The following is a 20,778-nucleotide window of genomic DNA, read 5'->3' as shown; positions in this document are numbered from 1 at the left end:
GGCGCTAAACTTTATTTTCAAGGAAAAACATTAATGGAATTTGAGAAGTCCAAGAAAGTTGACTTGCATAAGGAACAGCAGTTCAAACTGTCTTAAACAATATCACTCAGGTTCACTTCAGTGTCTTCAGTCTTTAATTTCCAAGCCACAAAAGCAAAACTGTTAAAATCTATTCAATGATGACCAATAACAGCTTCATAGCCGAGGCTGTAGACATTGATGGGGGAGGATATTTGGAGCTCGCGGTCTGGTTGAGGAGCCATTCGAAATGTAGTTACTGTAACCAAAGAGGAATGCGTGTTAACATTCAGACACCATCAAGACAGTTTGGAATCAACAGAAGGCACAACGGTACTTACAAATTTCTCGCTAACCACGCCATCTTTGAAGAAGAGCATGTATGGCGTGATGCCATCTTCATAATAGTTCAAGGCTCCTGCAATACCTGACGGGTTCATGGAGGTACCCGTGTAAAACTGTAGAGTGATAAAAGCCAGTTAGGACATAGGACTTGGACCGCTTGGTCAACACAACCTCACTAAACCTGCAGACTGCTGTGAATTCAGCATTAATGGAAACATGCACTTCATGAGAAATGGGGCAAAGCCGTCAGTGGCTACCTGGAAGTTGTCAAAGTCCGATGTGATTCGCTTAATGGCGGCCATAGCGCCCTTCATAAAGTCTGCCACTCTCTCTGGGTTGTGTTCCTCCAGGTGACTCTTGATGCTGAGCGGGCAAACAGAACCAGTGTTACATATGGACCATATGCACCATCTCCCTGCACAATCGTCTCCAACGGCCACACTTACGACTTCATGTAATCTTTGACGTAGATCTGGTAGGATTTTTTGGAGAATGCGGACGGCTGGAGGTTGTGGTTGAGGATGATGTCGACGTCTGTGATGGTGCCTTCTTCCGTGCCATCCTCCAGCTCCTCAGCAGAGGCATTGGCTCCAATCAAAGAGCCATCGATCCCATCGTTTTTTCTGGTCACCCTCTGGACAAAAGGACAGGAAACACCGAGAAGCCGTTTTCAGCTAATCTCAACTGGGTGGTAACGCATTAGCTGAGAAAAATAACTTTAAAGAATCAGAAAAGCAGCGACGCTAGTGACTTAAAGAAAAGTCTGTTTACCTTCCCGACAACCTCGTAGAACATTCCATCTTCGGACACCTTAATTTTGAAGTTCTCCGAAAACAACTCATCCTCTGCGACGTCCAAAGGAAAGTACGCGTTAGTTCAGCAGTTAAATCCCCAACATTACACAAGAGTATCGTTAATTGTGGGACCCACTAGAGGCTAAAATAAGTCACATGTCCAGCAGATGTTTCTTTCTTTACCAATAAAATGGCGACTAAAGGCAATATAATACGTAGAGACCACATAAAAGACAGTCACATATCGTTTAAGGAACGAGAAATTGAGTTACTCTTTTTGTTTCTGGAAACTTTTAACCGCACATGAACAATGGCCCCAGATTGGAGCCAACAAGAATGAGCGTCGACGACTAGCGGGGCTGATTAGCTTCGGGCTAAAAGAGCCTCGCGGAGGAGCTAGCCTGCTAACACGACCAATATGCGATAATCAAAATTACTGGCGCGGCCCAAACCAGCGACGCAATGGACCTCGACGGGGAGATGAAACGGGATGGATTACCGGTGATGACGTCCTTGTAGATAAGCATTTTTCGACTTTAGGTGTTATAACTTCCAGAGAGCCGAGCAGGCCTGCCGCTTCCCAGCGCACGAGAGGAAAAAGAGCGAGGTCGTGGCGGGGCGCCGCATTTACGCAGCTATGACGCGACCGCGGAGGGACATTCACATTTTAAACAGGAAGTGGTTTAACAGTAGCAGAAGCCGGCAGAAACGGCGTTGCGCATGCGTCGCTACTTTATGGCGTGAACGAAACCCTTTTTAAAATTGTTTATTTTAATTTTTACTTAATTTGGGAACGAAACACTTTAAGACAGATACCAAAACCGGAAGACGATCTCTTCCGGGTACTTCCGGCGCATGCGTCGATTGTGGTGCACCCTGCTAGTTAAAGGCTGGACCCCGTTTTGCCTTCAGGTTCGCTTTAATTCTTCGCGGCATAGATTCAACAAGGTTTTGGAAACGTTCCTCATAGGTTTTGGTCCATATTGACAGTTGCAGCTGATTTGTAGCTGCACATCGATGACGTGAATCTCACGTTCCATCATACAGTATCTCAAAGGGTTCTGTTGGGTTGAGATCTGGTGACTGTGCAGTTAGACAAGGCTCACCTGCTACTACAGGGCCTAAAGTGTGCCAGAAATATCCCTCATGCCGTTCCATCACCAGCCTGAACTGTTGATACTAGGTGGGATAGAGCCATCCTTTCATATTGGCGACGCTAAATTCTCACCCTACCATCTGAATGTCGCAGCCTCACTTTCCTGTTCTTAGCTGACAAGAGTTGTTTTGGTCTTCTGCTGTACCCAAGGTTGGACGTGCTCTGCGTTCAGAGATGGTATTCTGTATTTCTTGGTTGTGACGAGTGGTCAAGTTACTCTCGTCCTATCATCTGAAAGCAGTCTGCCCATTCTCCTCTGACAGCATCAAGGCCTTTATGTCCACAGAACTGCTGCTCACTGGATATTTTCTCTTCTAAGGATCATTCTCTCTCTCTACCCCAGATCACCAAGCAATCACTTTATAGGTTAGATAACCCATTACATTATGTAACCTTACTACAGGTTTGTTACAACATGTGGAGAAATAGAGTTTGTTGCTTCAATAGACACCTCTTCAAAAAAGGACTTCTATATGGTTATGCAGAATTCCTCAGCAAGTATAAAAATAACTAGTGTGATATTAACTTTAACTTAAATAAGCAGCATTATCATATTTGGCTTTTAGGACTACAATTTTACCCTTTGTCAAATCACACAAATGTAAAACTTTCAAGCACCTTTTCACCCATCTTCTGGAGTTATTGTCCAAGTGTTTTTTAAACATTTATCACAAGTCCAAGTCATTCCCTCCAAGTCAACTTTATTATATCAGCATTTTCTTCTAAAACAAGCATAATTTATGCTGTGATAATCTCAGTATATGATGATCATCTTCTAGACGATGGCAGCTATCGATAGCGAGACAACATTAAAGGTTGTATCAGCATGAATCCAATAATCTGCTAAAATCTGTGAATGTGATGGGATGCCAGTGATCCATAGGGTGACGGTGCAAGTGAACAGAAAAGGCTGCAATTAAAAGCAAACATTCAAACGTTCGTGCCTTTTATAATTAAGACTATAATTAAGACTCAAAGTAAAAAATGAGATGCACAATTGTAACGGAGAGAACCAGCACATTGAAACACAACATAATGCAAGCCAAAACAGACATAGAAAAACCTCATATAATTATTAACAAATGCCTGGAACTGATCGACAGATGTAACAAAGATACATGGCCAAGTTCTGACCATTCCTGCTTCATCCCACATCCCAACTCCAATGTGTGGCGACAGTTTTAGAGAACACACTAATCCAGTTCATTGTGACAAACCAGTGACCGTCATACGATGAAGGTGATGGATAGTCCCGTCATCAATGGAAAAGCCAAAGCTAAAGCTGCCCACACTCGGTGATGACAAGCTTCTTGGAAGGTGCTCCTTCCTTTGTGCCCAGCTCTCCCATTTTCTGCACCACATCCATTCCATCCTGAACCCGTCCAAAGGCAACGTGTTTGAAGTCGAGGTGTTCGGCCTTCTTTAGGGTGATGAAGAACTGTGAGCTGTTGGTGTCCCGTCCGTGATTGGCCATAGAAAGAACACCCGGGCCCGTGTGCCTGACGTCGAAGTTCTCGTCTTCAAACTTGTTGCCATAGATGGATTTACCTCCTGAACCATCGCTTTTGGTGATGTCGCCGCCCTGCGAGGGAGACGGACGGGATGAGACACAGTGATGGTTCGGTCGCTTGAGAATTCTGGTCTGTGCTCGTTAAAAAAAAAATAACGTGTCGAATGTGAATCCTCACCTGACACATGAAGTCTGGTATCACCCTGTGGAAGATGGAGTTCTTAAATCCAAAACCTCTCTCCCCGGTACAGAGAACCCTGAAGTTCTCAGCAGTCTTGGGGACGATATGCGAGAACAGCTCAATGGTGACGATCCCAAGCGGTTCATCGTTGGCTGCCACTTTGAGGAACACCCGTGGGTTCGTGTCTCTGGAGTGCTCCTGGATTCTGGACATCTGATGGGCGGAGGCACCCGTAGAATCGCCATCGGTGAGGTCCATGTTCTTCTGACATCCACAGAAGGCTTTCTTGAAGGATTCAGCAATCTCTGCGGTTTTAAATTTAGCCGCAAGCTGCTCGACAACACCGTTGCCCTCTGGTGTAAAAAAAATAAATAATAAAAAATAAAGGAATGAAAATATAAATCGTGACAGCAACAGGAATTCATTTTTAAGCAGAACCCTTCACATTTCAAAGTGCAGTTTAAAAGAATTTACATTATTAGCCCGTTTACCTGCGTAGTCGGTGGCGGTCCAGATGAGCGCGTTGGCCGAGGCGCTCATGGGTTGGAGTTCCATCCCCCTTGTGATGACGTGATTGGCACAAACTCTCAGCACCTGCTCTCTTCTCATCAGGATGCGGTAGGAATGTTTGGTTGGGTGAAAGAGGATCTTGATGTCACCGGTGCCGCGCTCCTTCCATTGGTCGAGGGTCCGGTCCCAACGATAGAGCTTGGCGCGTTCTTTGAAAAGGATTTCCTCGTCCTCCTCTCCGGACTTTGTCTCCACCTGGGAGACAAAATGAGACGCGCGTCTTTTTCGAACTCCAAATGACTTGAGAGTCCACCAATATAAGTTGCCCTCAAGATTGTAATTGTACCTCTGGTAATGAAACTATTGGCTCAAAGTGAATGTCCAGATCATTAGGCGCCTCCTCATCGTCACTTTCCTCATCATTGTTTTTAGGAGCTGGAGGTGCTGCTGTCCCAAACAACGTCGCTCCAGCGTTATCCCATGTGAAGTTGGGGTCTTCATAAAGGAGAAACATTAAGAAAATATATCTAAAGAGTAAAAAACACTACTCAAATGTAAAATGATAGCCAACCTTTAGATCCAAATGCAAATCCTTCAGTGTTTTGGGCCAGGTCAGCAAAAGAAAAGCCCTGCAGTGAGCTGAAACCGAAGCCGGAGGAGCCTGTGATGGAAGAAATAACTTATTTTTCTCATACAGAACTGGTGGTCTTTTAGTCTGCAACATTCATGTGTGTGAAGATGTTCACACATAAAACTATCTAGACAACTGGTGTTGAGACCCAGTCCTGGCGGGCCACAGATCACCAGCTTTTCCATCCTTCCAGGCAGGAAAAATGCTGTCAACAAGGAAAAGTGGGATCCCAGATAAGACCTTTGTCTACTAGGTAGGACAGAAATCCTGGGTGGTTTGCAGCCTTCCAGGAGTGGGTCTGGACTCCTGTGTCATACCATAGTGCTTAGAACAGAAGTGTGTGTGTCTGTGTGTGATACGGCCATGCGTCACCTGTGTGAATCAACAAGTATGGATATTAATAAAAAGGCCCAACCCAGAGAAGACTAGACAGTCCAGTGACTGCATCATAAGCTCTGTCCCTCCTGTTTCAGTGAGTCATTTGATTCCATCATGGCTTTAACATGTTACACACAGACCTCAACTCCCTCTATAACGTTACCTCATCTTTGTGGCTGCTGTACGCAGACAATATTTCCCCTCAATCTTTCACAGGCATTTCTTTTTTCATAATGCTCTTGGAGTCACTAACCTAAGATTGGAAAAAGCCCATAAAAAGGCTAAGGCTTTATATTTTTCATATACACTCATAGGTGTATATATATGCATGTGATTGTATATACTTTTTTCTCTCCCGCCCAATAAAGATATACATTTTTTATTGTATTATAAAAGCAGACCCAGTATTACTTTGTTAGATATGAACGGTCCAGAGAGCTAAATTTAGAAGGACCCTTCAAAAAATGTGAAAATGTTGCAGTGTATTACGGGTGTTTACCCTGAGTGGCTGCAGCAGCAGAGGAAGATGACAGGGTCTCTATGGTGGATTCTGCCTCTGGGCTCTTCTTATTTGACAAATCAACAGGTGAGCTGCTGCCTTTGGCTTCACTCTGAGTCACAGCTGGCTGATCTGAGGTCTGCTGCTCCGGTGTGGCTGCTGCTGCTGCTGCAGTACTGCTGGTGGACGGCTGCATTACAACACCTCTGATTAACTGGGGCAATAAACAAAACACAAACCTTTATTTGGATTTACTTTTCTTACATACCAATACTAAAAAATTAAAGCTACCATAGTCAAGTGTATGCTTGAATGATAGATCGGGTGAAAATGCAGAAACATGTCCACACTCCCCATTTCATGAAACGTGTGTCTCAAGAAATCTAATAATTCTCTTTTGCATTTTTTGGTGGCACCCTTAATTTTTTTGAAGTATAAATTTGAAGCGGACTGCACATTCTTTCCTGGCTAATCCCTCTGTCTGTTACCAGCTCTTGTTGCGCTTTGCGGACTTCCGTTTCAAAATCTGCCTTGTCGTCAGTGTCGCCGTCTGTGGTGCTCAGGCCACAGAAGAAGGTGGGTGGAAGCTGAAAACTTTTGGCTCTCTGCTCCTCCTCTGCGGTGGGCTTCTTCTCCCACACCACCTGACAGTCGGAATCTGCACCACAAACACAAAAGTTTACAGAATAAATGGAGACTGCGGGGAGTGACTGCGTACGACTGGCACAAGGTTTACGCTGACTTCATCGTGAATCTATTTGTACATGAATGAAAACAAATATCAGGACAACATTAAAAGGTGTGAGAAAACAAACAGAATAACCAACATACCATCACTAAAAGATGGAGATTTTTTCTCAGGTGTGTCAGGGTACAGCTTTCCATTCAAGGCCTTGACTGCCGACTCGAAATCCTCATCTGAGATATCACACAGGAGCATTAATATCAGTGTGCTTTAAGTCTATTAACTTTCAGCCTTACATTTTCTTTTGAATCAGGGAAGATTATGTTGCGACTTAGAAGAAACAGGAATCAAATGTTAATGGGTCATTTTAAAAAGAAATGAAAAGCAAAGGAGCAATATGGATGGCACTGTTTAATATAGCAACAACATCCCATTTTAAATAAATGATTTAGACTAAGTTGTGTGAAACAGCAGCGAGATCTGAACACAGCCTAAGGTCAATGGATGCTCTTGGATGGGAAATCACCATTTTCCTCAGTTGCTGCTTATATAATGAAGCAATTATGACCTTAAAATTTCTCCCTCTCACCGTCAGTTTCACCCTGGCTGGTGTAACCCAGTTCATTCTGATAACAAAAGAAGGTTGGAGGCAGCAGCAGCTCCTTGGCTAATGCTGCCTGTTCAGCAGTCGGTTCCCTGACAAACACGATCTCCACATCAGAGTCCTCATCCACACACTCGCTGGCCGATCCCGTCGGAGTCACTGCGACACAGCAGATGGATAAAAGGACAAGTCAGATTGTTTAGAAGCAGAAATTCACCTGCATTAATCTGCCGTTAAACTCTCCACACACAAAGGTCATGCAGAACAACCATGCCTTTGGTTTACAAATGTGTGTAAGTTGAGTTTATTTCAGTATGTGTCAACCTTTTCTACTTTTCTTTTTGGTATAGTTGCATATTACATAGCAAAAGCACAAGAACTTTCAGCTGATGCTGAGGTGCGCCTCATTGATGGAAGATGAGAAATGGAATTATATTTCATGCTGTTGCTACACATCCTGGACTAAAAATGGCCCATGTGAAGCCTGCGCAGTTCATTTCTGTCTGAGAGATCTCTGTCCAAGGAATCTTCTCAGCTCACTTTTCAGGAGGTCACTTTTACTGATATCTCCTCTGTTGCCATGTAATATTTGGTCTACTTTTATCTTTAAGCATCATGGCAACCACTTTTGTAATAAAAAAGAACTGCTGTGTTAGTCTAGGTCCAGACATGAAGTACAATTTCCTTACCACAATATGCAAAAACTATTTACAACACTGTAGTTTGATTATATAAATAGGAAACAGTTATTACAATGAGTAAACTTCTTAGTACGATTAAAATAGTTTCTGCATAAACTGAACGTGCAACACATGAGCCCACGAGTTGGTTTTTTTCCCCCACTCCGTGCATCAAGGTTATTTCTGTCTAGTGGTTAGAGCCAGGTGACAGTTGATAAGTGTTATTCCACACTGCAGTGATTAGAGTACCTGGGGGTTCAAAATGGGTGGTTGACGTGCTGGTCCAAAAAGCCATTGGGTTATCTTTGAAAAGCCTAAAGTCCAACCCTTAAAGATGATGGGTTGTTGGGTGAAAAGAAACTAATTGTGAAGATGGGAATTGAAGAAAACAAGACCTAAAGTCTTAAAAGAGGATTTCTCTTTGTTGATATCTGGAGATATACAACAAATATACTGTATGTAGAATATATCACAGAAGGTAAATTGGGGAAGGCCTAGAAAACCTGAAAATGATTTCAGATACCAAAACAATGTTGGAGGAATAAAGTGCAGATTAAAGAAGACAATTAAGTAAATTTTAATGAGCAAAATCAGTCGTGACATTAATTGAAATCGGCCAAAACCTGAAACATGCGCTTGCACTTGCTTTACCTTTCTCTGGGATCTTGAATGCAGGTGCTGCAGATGGAGGTGGGCCAGAATCGTTGGTCTTCTCTACAGATGCAGATGTCTCGGTGTCAGACTGAGGCTTAGGAGAACCAAAAAACCTATGAAGACTATCGGTCCCAAAGACAAACTTGGGAGGTGAAACCACAGTCTTTGAGCCTGGACCAGGAGACACAGCTGCACACAGTGTATTTTCAGGGGGAAGCTCTGTACTTTCTTTCGTGGTCTCCTCTAGAACAGCAATGGCTTCTTTTCCACACACAGGTGTTGCAGTAGGTGTGGACTGCATGGTCCCACCTTCTTGTGTGGTGACCCTTGCTGCTACCGGGCTCATAAGTTCTTTATTTTCTTGTGCAATCTTGCTCTCTTCAAATATCTGTTTGAAGGTGTTTGCAGTCTCCTGCAGCTTGAATCTAACAGCCAGTTGCTCGATTTTTCCCTCTTCGACTCCAGCAAAGTCCATGGCGCTCCAGACCCAGGCCTTTTCTGCACCCTTCATTGGTTCCAGTTTCATGGCTGACGTGACCCAATGGTTAGCACAGATTTTCAGAACCTGGTCTCTCCTCATTAACAATCTCACACATTTAGTTTCATAATTCTGCAAGATCTTGAGGTCTCCAATGCCTCTTTCCTTCCACTGAGCTGCTTCCTTATCGTAGCGATAGAGTTTGGCCCTGTGGCTGAAAACCACCTGCTCATTCTCCTCTCCAGTTGAAATCTCCACCAGGTCGGGCAAAGGGACGACCGGTTCAAAATACTGCCCATCCCGCTCCTCCTCCTGTGTGGTGTCCTGCTCGTCATCTGTGCCCACAGAGGCTCTGCTCTGGTTAAGCTTAGTGGGAGACTTTGAGGGACTAATGCCTGGCTGGAAGCTGAAGCTGAAGCCCCCAGTGGATTCGCCAAAACGGAAAAGGTTCTTTCTCAGGGGGCTGCTGGAGAGAGGAGAGGCGTAGATTGAAGAGTCTGCTGTATCGTCCAAAGCTTCTTTTCTTAGGTCATAATTGTCCCACTCCAGGGTGGGGCCTGTGGTTTCACCTTGAGCCTTGACAAGGCTTGGAGCACTGATGGATGCATCAACGTCTTCTTGACTGTCGTCATCTTTGATTTTTGTTTTGTCATCTGTTAAAAAGAATTTGAGGTCTTTTAAACCCGACTTCATTTCTTCTGCTTTCTGAATGAGGTGCGCTGTTCTGCCTGAGTCAATAAGCTTGTGGGGGGTCTGGAGGGGGATGTCCAACAGAAGCTTTTGACATTCTTCAAACTTCAGCTTAAATTCCTCAGCCACCTCTGGACTTTTGAACTTAGCAGCCAGTTGTTCAAGCTTGGCGTCTCCATCGGAAAAGTCATTTGCCATCCACATCCAGGCTTTGTCTGAACCTGCCAGGGGCTTCAGGTTCATGGTGGTGGTGATCCAATGGTTGGCGCACACCTTCAGAACCTGTTCCCTTCTCATGAGAACTCTTAACCTTCCATTAGTTGGGTTCTTCAGGATTTTCAGGATACCCACGCCGCGCTCTTTCCACTGACTGACAGTGGAATCAAACCTAAATAGTTTGACTCGCTGAGAATAAAGAACCTCTTCATCTTCCTCCCCAGTCACCAGGTCTATTTTATCGGGCATTTGAACCACTGGTTCAAACTGAATATCATCGTGTTCCTCTGTTTTATACATTCCGTCATCCTCCAGCTCATTTGAACCATCCGTCTTGCTGGGGGTTGCTGGTAATGACGAGAACAACTGATCACCGGCTCCAGAGAATCCTTTGAAATTGGGGGTTTTCTGGCCAAATTGAAACTCTCCAGAAGACTTCGCCAAGTCCGCAAAGCTGAACGCACTACTTTTACCAGAAATTAATGGATTTTGATCCTGTTCCAGTTGTCCCAATGAAGGTGTTGCCACATTTTCATTCTCCTTGTGTTTGTCAGCTATGCTTTTCAGAAAGCTGGAGGCTGAGCCAGACTCGGGTGTTTGATTATCTGCAGAAGAGGTTTCTCTCACAGGATCCTGCAAACCAAATTTGAAGCCACCAGCTGAGTTGGTCAGAGAAAAAGAGAAGGTTGAAGAGCTTGGGGTACTGGACCCAGACTGAGGAGCTTCAAACTTGAAAGATGGAGCTGAGGTTTTATCACTGTTCTGATGAAACGGAAATGCTTGACTGGTTTCAAAAGGCATTGAAAATCCAGTTTCAGCCACTTGACTGGACGAGTTCTTGGAGCCAAATGTAAAGTTAAAAGTGGAGGCTGTTGGAGCATTTCCAACTGTGTCCTTAGCTTTGGGATTTGGTGTCTGACAGGCTATACATTTATCTGCAGAAGGAATGTTTCTCACCAGACAGATGTCGCAGTCCCATTCTCCATCCTTCATTGCAAACATAGTTTCTAAAGAGGAACCCTGATGCAGAGCCTGGCATGCGATGCAGACAGAAGCCGATGCTTTATTTCTGACCAAGCAGATATTACAGTCCCACATTCCATCCTCTTTTGAAAGCTGAGCTCCGAATCCCGCTGCTGCTGGCGTGTGTGACGGCGCTACAGCCCCCTCTGATGACTTTGCAGCTGGGTTAGGGGACTGGCAGGCAACACATTTGTTGGCAGAAGCTTCATTTCTTACTTCGCAAACATCACAATCCCACTGTCCTGGTTTCTTGGTGAACTGGGCGCCGAACATATCGCTAACGGTAGATAGGGAAGGTTGTGCTGCAGGTGCAGGAGCAACTGGTGCTGTTGATTTTGGGGCATCTTTAAGAGCTTTACAAGAAACACAAATGTCTGCAGAGGCCTCGTTTCTCTTTGCACACGAGTTACAGTCCCAATGCTCTGTTTTTTTCCCAAACTGAGATATAAACCCTGAACCAAATCCAATGCTCCCTGGGTCTAAAGGCTTTGTGGTGCCAAACGTAAAGGTGGCTGGTATAGATGCTCCAAAAGCACTAAAACCAGATAAAGTGGAGGCTGAACTAATGGGATTTGATGAATCGATGCCAAATTTGAAAGTAAAAGGACTTGCCTTGGTGTCAGGAATGTGCTGCTTTTCTGGTTTGGCTGAAGGATCGGGATTTGCCGTTTGACAAGCAACACATCGTTCATCTGTAGATTTATTTCTAACACAGCACACTGAACATTCCCATTCTCCTTCCTTAAGTGCAAATCGAGCTGCCAGAGATTCTGAAGCACTCAATGTTTCCTCTTTCTTCTCCTGAGGTTTGGCCTTCTCTGGGGACTGGAGCACAACTTTCTTTGCTTCTTCAAACTTGGCTTTGAAAAGTGATGCCTCATCAACTGTTTTGAAGCGAATGGCAAGCTGTTCAGTCTTGGGCTCTTCATCTGCGTAATCAAGGGCATTCCAGACCCAGGATTTGTCAGAGCTCGCATTTGGCTTCAGTATCATATCAGAAGTGATGTAGTGGTTTGCACAAATCTTAAGGACCTGCTCCCTCCTCATCAACAGACGCACCTTCCCTTTAGTGCTGTGCTTCAAGATTTTAACATTGCCAATTCCCCGCTCTTTCCACTCTTTTGTCTCTGTATCAAATCGATACAGTTTTGCTCGGTTACAGAACATCTCCTCTTCCTCCTCCTCACCTGTTTTTACATCTACTTTATCAGGAAGAGGTACAATGGGTTCGAAGTGAGGACCATCCTCATCCTCCTCAACATGAGTATTGTCGTTGTCGCTTTCTGCTGTCTTTTCCTCTCCCGCTGGAGATTTTGGAATCCCAAAGGCTGGTTTTGAAACTTCCCCAAATTTGAATAGATTCTCTGTCTTTCCAAAGATATTTCCAGTGCCTGTGCTGCCAAAGGTGAAGATACCACTTTGGCTGGGCTGCTTTTCCTTCACTGCAGCTGAGTCCGTTTCAGTATCATTTCTAGCCGGAATGTCTGATGTAAGAAGGTCGAGCAGGATTTCACTGTGCTTTGTCTGAGAAGCAGAGAAAGTGAAGTCGCCGTCATTGGACTTAAAGTTAGAATTGAATTTGAAAGCGGCTGAAGGTGTTGACTGGGCAACTACTCCTGCTCCAAATGTAGGCACTTTAGGGACTTCAGCAGGTGCCTGCTGGCTGAATGAGAGCTTTCCAAATTCCGCAGACTTCCCCTCCATACTTTTCGGGGGCTGGACAGGGACGACGGAGGGCTTGGTAAAGTAGCCAGGTTCGGGCAAGGGAGGGTTGGTGGATTGTTGGGCTACACCTTGTGCAAAATATTCCTCACTATATGGGGAAAGGAGACTTGTAGCTGGTGATTCAAAGCGAAGAGGAGCACCAAAAACGGGTTCTTGTGCAGGGTACATGCAGCCTGGAGCTGTCTGCAATGGAGGCGTGTGAGTAGGGGGCTGGTACGCATACATATGCTGCTGAGGAGGCATGCGGTTCATGCCATACATCGAACCCTTTTTAAAAAGGAGAAACAAAATTGCACATTACCTTAAATACACAAGTTGATTTGTGTGAGATTTATCAAATAGTGATAAATTACCTTGGTGGGGGTCACATTTGCTGCTGTGTGTAGGAGATACTGTGAATTATGTGCTGGGGACTGGTTATAGTACACAGAAGGGCCTGTAGTGGCAACTACGGGAAAGAAAAACAAAACTAACTTTTGTTCATTTCACAATGTTGCAACAACAAAACTACAGAACTTAAGCATATTTCTATTGAGATCAAGTTTTGTTGTTGTTGAATCACATTATCGGCAGATTTACAAAATGATGACAACATCCAAAATATATGAAATTCATACGGCAAACACACCTTAAATGATGCGCAAACATCACTGACCTGTTAGAGGGGCTCCATGATAAGACTGGACAGGATTAAACGTCTCCTGGAGACCTTCAGCCCCGTAACTATCCCCATACATCTTATGATGAGGGGAACCTGCATTCACTGAGGCGCTCTGTCTCAGATCATGGACCTCATTCTACGGGAAATAACAAATGCCAAAAGATGTAAAATTTAAATACATTTAAACCAACGATTTGTTTCTGCTTTAGACAAAGCAAAATAGACATCTCATTGGTATAAATGTGCTTTTCTTAAATGTCTTTGTGGCATTTGGTTTGAGCTCTGGCATTATGCAGTGGACAATAAAGTCTTTTGAATCGTGAAATCATCAGATCCACCACAAATACTGATACTTGAGATGTACTCATATGCGGTCTGAAAAAAAGGTATCAAACATCCATAAATATATACTACAGTACATCTATATCATCTATTCTAACCTTAAGGGCTTCCACTTGCTGACACAGCATCTGGAGGAGGCTTTTCTGGTCTTCCACCCAATGAGGTGGTGTCTTTGGAGAAATCTGAATGAAAAGCAAAGAAATCATAAAAATGGCCTTTTTTCTTGTCTGGAAAAAATGATGGCACGGACTTACCAGATGTCTCTTAGTTGGAGAAACTATGCTCTTGTTGGGAGAGGGAGTGGAAAACTTCAAGTGAGATATTGCTGTGGAGGTTTCAGTGGGATGAGCAGGGCTGGAGTGGGCTGGTCCTTTTTGGCCCTCATCATCCTGTTCATCTATGGTTCCTCCACTCTCAACCAGCTCCTGGTTCACATCGCTCAGAAGATCCACAATTTCCTCCATGGAAATAGGAATCTGTACCACAAATGGAAACAATGGTTATAACAGTTGACAAATGATGTCAACCGCAATGCATAAGAACCAGATTTGCCAGGATCCAATGGTGAGTTTTGTCATTATTGTCACTCAATTTTGAATGTTTTGATGGAAGAGAGCGTTGCTCCTAACGCGAAAAAAGACCCAAAAAAACAAAACACAAAAATTCTAACTATGTCAAGGGACCACACACCAGGGAAGCTAAGACTGGTTCACTACATAACCTTCTGACTTTACCGTATGTGTTTGTTACCTAGTATCTCAACCAGAAAGCCAGCTTTATTAATCTGCCAAAAAGATGTATATTGCCACCTGGTGTTAGCCAAATTTCTCCATTGCACATAAACCAGGACAAGGAACAGATGCACACAAGAAGTCAAAGTCCAATTCTGAGCACAGCCCATTTAAGAGGGGCATGTAAACGCACTGAGTGAGCACAATTAACAATACTCAGTTGCTCAGAGCTGGTGGGAAACCAAGTAGCTAATGTTGCAAGCAGCAAATAAGACACAAAATCTTCTCAGCCTGTTTAGTTAGTTTGCTAAGACATAAAAAAAGGAACCTGCCTTGTCAATATCATCTGCATTGGCGTTATACATCTTCAACAAATAGGTCCGGAACTTTCTCAACAGTGTGACGCATCTGTCCTGGGTTTCCTCCCTACCATTGGCCTCCTCTGACAGGCGTTGGTAGATCTGCCAAGAAAAAGCACATTTTGTTCAAGTCATTACAAAGTGCTGTCAAACATTTGTAAATGAAAGGCCATGGGGAGGGGATAAAAGCACACTGAAAATACCTGAGCCAAATGCCAGACTGATGACATGGTATTGACAGTTTCCAAGGTAGCAATGGCCTCTTCTGTCTTGCCTTCTATGTCAAGGAGGGTTGCGTAAGCTACTTTGGCTTCTTCTTCATAACCTTTGACAGCAGAAATCTGGCACAGAATAAGCAGAATTATCAGCACTTTAAATAGATCCTTAATTAATATCCATATTTTTAATAAACTCGGTGAAACCCAAGTATAAACAGGAATTCAATTCCAAATTCTTTTTAGAGATTCAACCTGTGAGAGTAATAACCTGAATATCTTTGGATGGAAAGTGTATAAAAAGAGGGTCTAGAGGTTCTGGTATCCCACGTCTGTTTTTGACCCTTTCCAACAGTGGATGCACGACTTTCCAGTAGTGCACACTGCGGCCGATGTACTCCTTCTGGTCATAGTACGAGTTCACTCCATCACCCTGAGTTATTGGACACAGAAAGAGCAGAACATCAAGCAAAGAAGACACTGAAGCCTCCATATTTATGGTGGTTTCCACTGCATTATGAAGACAGAACGCTTTAAAAAGTTGATAGTTGGACTGAAATTCTCTTTTCAGGCTTTGACAAGGACGTGGAATTACCGTAGAATAAATAAATATTTCAAGAAATGTGTGTACCATTTGGCTTAAACTCTGCGCCCAATGGATGAGCATTGCTGGTTGAAGTCCATGTTTCTCTCCACCTCTTAGAGTGTTCAACCCGTGCTGCACAATCATCCGCAGTTTGGCTGATGTTCCAGAACTACAAAGGAGAATAGGAGATTCAAAAACATGGCGACACAACGTTTTTCCAGCATTAAGTAGTAATAATAAAGTTCAACACTTTTTTAGTCTTTAGAAAAATGAGCGGCACTTGGAATATTAAAATATATCAAAGTACCCCAAAGTTCATAACATCTTTTACATATATGCTGGATGTTTTTTAAACTTTGTGACATTGGTCAACTCACACTGCTTGTCCGTGAATGAGGCTGTAAATGGCATTCCACCATTCTCTCTGTCTCCCAGTGGTCAAGAGGCGAAGCAGTGGGACAGGGAGGCAGCGTGGTTGGTACAGCTGCTGCTGCTGCTGTTGCTCGTTCATTCCACCGCTGATCTTCGCAGTCTCCTGGAGTTGACAGTGGCAACAAAACACGACGCCATACAAGAAAACCTGGATTGAAACAAAGAAAGAAACACTATGATTTTAAGGAAAAAAATGAAGGAATAATGAAAGAAATATTTGCTAAATTTACATATGAAGTTAGAACAAATAAGTGGCTCTACAGACTTCCTTGTACCTCCAAATCCAGCAAACAAATGGACTCTGGTGCACTGCTGTCTAGTTTTGAGGTTTCCAGATTGTGCAGAGGAAAGAGCTGCTTCAACCAACTGCGCATTTCTGGTCTTTGACTACGGAGGGTCCACTGTAACCCCAGCCAGGTGAGATGTTGCAGGTCACCTCCATGCAGCAGGATAGAGCCTGAAGAACATGAGAAAATGTAAAACCCCTTTTCCTTCTTCTCCCAATATCATTTTGGGAAACAGGAAATTGTTTATATGTTCTACTGTAAACTTCTACTCAATGGGGGGATGGGGGGGTTCTGCATCATACCACTATCACATTTGGCCAGGTGAAGGAGATCTGGAGTCACAGGATTAATCGTATGAATGTCATCATTGGCAATAAAGGAAGATGCGGTGGAGGCATGTGGTCCATATAGGAGTTCAAAAAGAGAGTCCTGACCACTACGATTTCCAACTGCCTCCACCACCTGCGCACAGAAGATAAAGCAAAGGAATTTGCATCTCTCCAGGTTGCAACATACAGAAAAACCCAATCAATGAATACATTATCACTGACAAAACCTATTTTTAAACAGTGTCAGAAGACACGAACAGACCTCTCTGATCAGGGTGGTTGCATTAGTGCTCAGACTGAACAACATGTGGCCAGCCTGGCTTTGTCGGTCATTAGCCAGCAGCTCCAGAAGCTGTAGGCATGACTGGTCTCTTTTGGTCATTTTAGATTTTGGTCTTTGGACCTGGTGGAAAAAGATAAAACACTCAATATAATCTGTGTGGATGTTTTCTACAGCTTACAGCCCCTGGTTTTGCCTTATATCCATCACTGGAAGGTGCTGTGTGTCAGTACCTGGTATGCCAGCAGGTAGCATAGTGCAGCCAGATCAGAGACAGACATCCAGGTCTGTTGGCGGTCCTGAGCAAGCTTCAAAAGCAGTGTGCCAGCATGCAGGTAGAGGTGACCTCTCATCTCCATGAACATCTCAAACAGGTCGTCTGTGTACCGGCCAGCAACGCGGCTCAGAGTGTGCATGGATTCATCAAAACTAAAAACAAAAACAAAACATGATCAGGTGATGTGTCATCTGTGCTGATCTGGATAAATATAGCAGGGTCATGCTGCAAAACCAAAAACTAGCATAGAATACTGATCTCAATGTTCAATCATTTTATGTACCGGTATTGTTGTTCGATGCACAGCCTACCTTTTAAGGGCATCGAGGCTTGGCTGCATGCTGCTGTCAGACAGTGTGATTCTCAGGAGGCTGCAGTGGGCCAACAACAGTTCTCTCTGTAGAGGCCGACACATCTTCTCATTGCAAGAGACACTGGGCTGAGCGAGATACTCCTGCAACAAAGAGCATCCATTTTGCTATTTTAGGAGAGAGTGATATCACTGGTGTGTGTGTGTATATGTGTATGTATGTGTGTGTGTGTACACACACACACACACACACACACACACACACTTGGGCTGTCAACTAATTAAGATTTTAATTGCAATTAATGGTGAGCTTCTTTTAAGTTAATTGCTCTTTGCTTTAACTGTCAGAAACTCACTGTACTGTCTTGTAGCAATATGGAACGACAGTATAAAAAAAACATCCAAATGACTTTATTTTTATTCTAATTAATGCAAAATTCAAAGATGGGCAGACACATTTCAAAGTAAACATGTTTTTCTCCAGTTAATGAAGCAAAATGCTTTAAACTTTTGCAAAATACATCAGCATAACTCCGCCTTAGAACGTCTTACAAACATAAAAATATAAAACCTTTTCTAGGTATAAGCTTCTACTCCACTATTTAAGACATGACCGACAGGTCGGAACGGCTCATTAGCTCTCTGCCACTTGTGACCCTATGTGTGGGTATATTTTGGGCAGGTTTGGTTTTAAATATCCTAGATTTTAGAGGTCTAACCTGCAGTGTGTGTAGCACCACGGTGTACCACTCCAAACTGTGGCGCAGCATGCCCCTTTTCTCAGTAGCTAGGCAGTGTTTAACAGCTTCCTCCAGCCTTCCATCTTGATTGAACAGCTGCACCAGCTTCACGTTCACATGAGCATCAGCTGGTCTTGCTGTCAGTTCAGCTTGTAGGAGATCAAATAGCTGGTTCCAACTCTGTTGGCCCTGACGACTTATCAAACGCTCCTGTGTAACGTTGCACAGATAAATAAAAACATCACTGAATCACCAATTTCTGCATTAATACATGCAATCTTGAAACGTCAGGAAAGAAATCAGAAAGATAATTTAGTGGTTAACTACCAGTTGAGAGCGGAAGGAGAAAATCTGTTTCAAATTTGTCTTAAATTCAGGTGTCAATTGAGAAGAACTGGAGGCTCACCTTCAGGTTGAAAACTGCAGGGTGCCCTGGATGCAGCTTGGCAGCTTTCTCCACCCAAAACGGTGCTGTGCTGTCACATTCCTGTTTATTGACCAGCAACTCAGCCACCTTCAGCACCAGGTCTTTCTGGGCTGGATTCAAGCCTACAGACCTCTGCAGGTACACACAAAATGAAGAGATACACTTTCCTCCCTCAAGAATTTGTATGTTTTATCAGTCATCATTATCCAACCACTTTCTCCTTAGAAAACCCCCATGCTATGTCTTTACATGATCTAAAATAGTCCCCATCCATGTTCCATACCTTGTAACATCCAACTGCCTTATTGATTTCTCCTTCTCTTTCAAAGAGTTGTCCAAGGAATTTATGCGCTTTAGGATCCCTCTCCTGGACCTTAAGATAATCTGATACATGTCTTGAAAGAAAAAAAAAAAACTTGCTGTCAATATAAAACCAATTTCCAAGAAGAAATAACAACCTTTTTCATATAGAGACATGGTTTAAACATTAAGACCTTAAACAGGCACAATTGCCTAAAAAGGTCTGTATTTATACAATCATGGTTTTTAATGCATCATTCCCTAGTTTCAACTATGGCTCTAGGAAATCACATATGAATACAGCAGACTCTCCATGGCAGCATGAGTTTTACTGGCATATTGCACCAAAGTGTGTCAAAGAAAAGTGCTGGCAGCAACATCTTGAATCCAAAAGACAATATCCAAGATTTTCCATTTGGGAGCCAGGAAACAAGTAGGCAGCCGGTCGTTTGGAGCTTTATGAAGGTGACTAATGTGGAGAAGGTCCTGCTGTTCATTGCATGCATGAGCCAATGTAGAAAACCTCTAGACAACCATCCCTTAGTGAAATCTGGACAGTGGGAAGATTCAAGAACTTACCGTTTTGCTAGTTCATATTCTTTAGCTTCGAAGTACAACTTCGCAAATAAAAAGCCTTTGACTGGCTTCTGTAAAAAGGAAAGGAATAAGAATGAACAAACCACCCTTTGCTTTATAATACAACACATTTAAATATTTTCTCACTTAGTACTCAAAAGGGGACAAAATGATTTCCACACAGAAATGACAAGAAAAGTTCTGAAGTGGCAAATCATAACTTTCTAACTTTATAGATTTAAGATGTCTCACCTCTAATGACTTACTCTTGATGACAAAGTTTAATAACTTTAAAAGCATCTACAGTTAATGTTAATCTAAGGATTACATAAATTTAAGACGTTTACATCAAAGTAGATGTCAGAGATTCCGACATGGAGCTACTTTATATCAAACGTTTACGTTGTTGATATTTTTGTGTAACGTTGCAGATATTTAGAATCGGTACTGGCTGTTTCGTGTGTCCAGTCGGAATGTTTAAACATAAATGACACCAAATCATCGCAATCCAAAACTTGCCGCGCAAAACTTACTCAGGAAAGGGTGGAAGCAGAATCCCCATGCCGGTCGGCTAACGCTAGCTTTAACGCTCTTAACTAAACATGCTTGAATCCTAGTCTTAATCATGGGCTTATACAAACAACCCTGACATACAAAGTGACCGATTAAGGATCATGTAAGCGCAGTTGGAACCAAACCCGCCTGTCATCGACCTCTACGTTCATGTTGTGATCCCGGACCGACTACGTAAAACATCTGAGTTTTGATGATAGCATGGTGCTAACAGGCGCTAACGAAACTTACCACTTTGAGTGACGGAGAGGAACTCTGTACTGACGAAACGTAGCGGTCCACTTCAACCTTACTCCGCCGCATGTTTTCCAAATATACAGTGTAACTATGGTGCGAGAAACGCCAAACTCCACTACATGTACCGAGAAAAGATTAAGGACCGCCTGAACTCTCACTGTAGTATGAAGCTTAGTTGACCGAGCCAACCTAACCAGAGCGTCTTCTTCGTTTTTAAATAAGGATTTCGGCACTCGTTGTCATTTTTATATCGCGCCCCCTTCAGGTCTGAAACGTTACTACGTTGTTGTTTCGCGTTGTGTAATCACAATTCAATAAATAATGTACCGGTAAATAAAG

The 20,778-nt window shown here is 43.4% G+C and overlaps 2 protein-coding genes across 4 annotated transcripts; both read right to left on the bottom strand.

Moving 5' to 3' along the window:
- Window positions 1-115: 115 nt before the first annotated feature.
- tpt1 (tumor protein, translationally-controlled 1) lies at window positions 116-1,814 on the bottom strand. Its single transcript, XM_003962039.3, has 6 exons — window positions 1,657-1,814; window positions 1,135-1,208; window positions 810-997; window positions 621-726; window positions 360-476; window positions 116-277 (listed from the first exon to the last, which is right to left on the bottom strand). Exons 1-6 carry the CDS (start codon window positions 1,682-1,684, stop codon window positions 275-277), a joined length of 516 nt encoding a protein of 171 aa, XP_003962088.1. The 5' UTR covers window positions 1,685-1,814; the 3' UTR covers window positions 116-274.
- Window positions 1,815-2,994: 1,180 nt separating this feature from the next.
- On the bottom strand, window positions 2,995-20,649 carry ranbp2 (RAN binding protein 2). 3 transcript variants are annotated; one of them, XM_029844309.1, is made up of 30 exons: window positions 20,434-20,649; window positions 19,633-19,700; window positions 19,037-19,148; window positions 18,733-18,885; window positions 18,306-18,536; window positions 17,588-17,730; window positions 17,233-17,428; window positions 16,982-17,122; window positions 16,693-16,852; window positions 16,379-16,560; window positions 16,049-16,251; window positions 15,717-15,840; window positions 15,357-15,518; window positions 15,074-15,211; window positions 14,844-14,972; window positions 14,035-14,256; window positions 13,879-13,962; window positions 13,433-13,574; window positions 13,131-13,225; window positions 8,643-13,044; window positions 8,241-8,318; window positions 7,297-7,470; window positions 6,854-6,940; window positions 6,511-6,680; window positions 6,023-6,236; window positions 5,086-5,175; window positions 4,861-5,009; window positions 4,496-4,769; window positions 4,002-4,357; window positions 2,995-3,895 (listed from the first exon to the last, which is right to left on the bottom strand). In XM_029844309.1, exons 1-30 carry the CDS (start codon window positions 20,503-20,505, stop codon window positions 3,590-3,592), a joined length of 9,057 nt encoding a protein of 3,018 aa, XP_029700169.1. In that variant the 5' UTR covers window positions 20,506-20,649; the 3' UTR covers window positions 2,995-3,589. The 3 variants fall into 3 exon arrangements, with proteins under 3 accessions (XP_029700169.1, XP_029700174.1, XP_029700178.1); XM_029844314.1 differs by having other exon boundaries at window positions 6,023-6,212; XM_029844318.1 differs by lacking the exon at window positions 8,241-8,318.
- Between the last annotated feature and the right edge of the window lie 129 nt (window positions 20,650-20,778).

This window comes from Takifugu rubripes, chromosome 1 (assembly GCF_901000725.2).
Source record: "Takifugu rubripes chromosome 1, fTakRub1.2, whole genome shotgun sequence".
Taxonomy (NCBI): domain Eukaryota; kingdom Metazoa; phylum Chordata; class Actinopteri; order Tetraodontiformes; family Tetraodontidae; genus Takifugu; species Takifugu rubripes.
The sequence above is the reverse complement of the archived record's forward strand: the minus strand, read 5'-3'. Positions and strand labels throughout refer to the sequence as shown.

Coding starts and splice junctions, on each gene's coding strand:
- tpt1 (XM_003962039.3), bottom strand. CDS start 1,684: ATGCTTATCTACAAGGACGTCATCACCG. Junction 1,209..1,656: donor CTACAAGGACGTCATCACCG/GTAATCCATCCC, acceptor TGGACGTCGCAG/AGGATGAGTTGTTTTCGGAG. Junction 477..620: donor CGGACTTTGACAACTTCCAG/GTAGCCACTGAC, acceptor ATCACTCTACAG/TTTTACACGGGTACCTCCAT.
- ranbp2 (XM_029844309.1), bottom strand. CDS start 20,505: ATGCGGCGGAGTAAGGTTGAAGTGGACCGCTACGTTTCGTCAGTACAG. Junction 19,149..19,632: donor GAATATGAACTAGCAAAACG/GTAAGTTCTTGA, acceptor TTTTCTTTCAAG/ACATGTATCAGATTATCTTA. Junction 8,319..8,642: donor ATTCAAGATCCCAGAGAAAG/GTAAAGCAAGTG, acceptor ATCATCTTTAAG/GGTTGGACTTTAGGCTTTTC.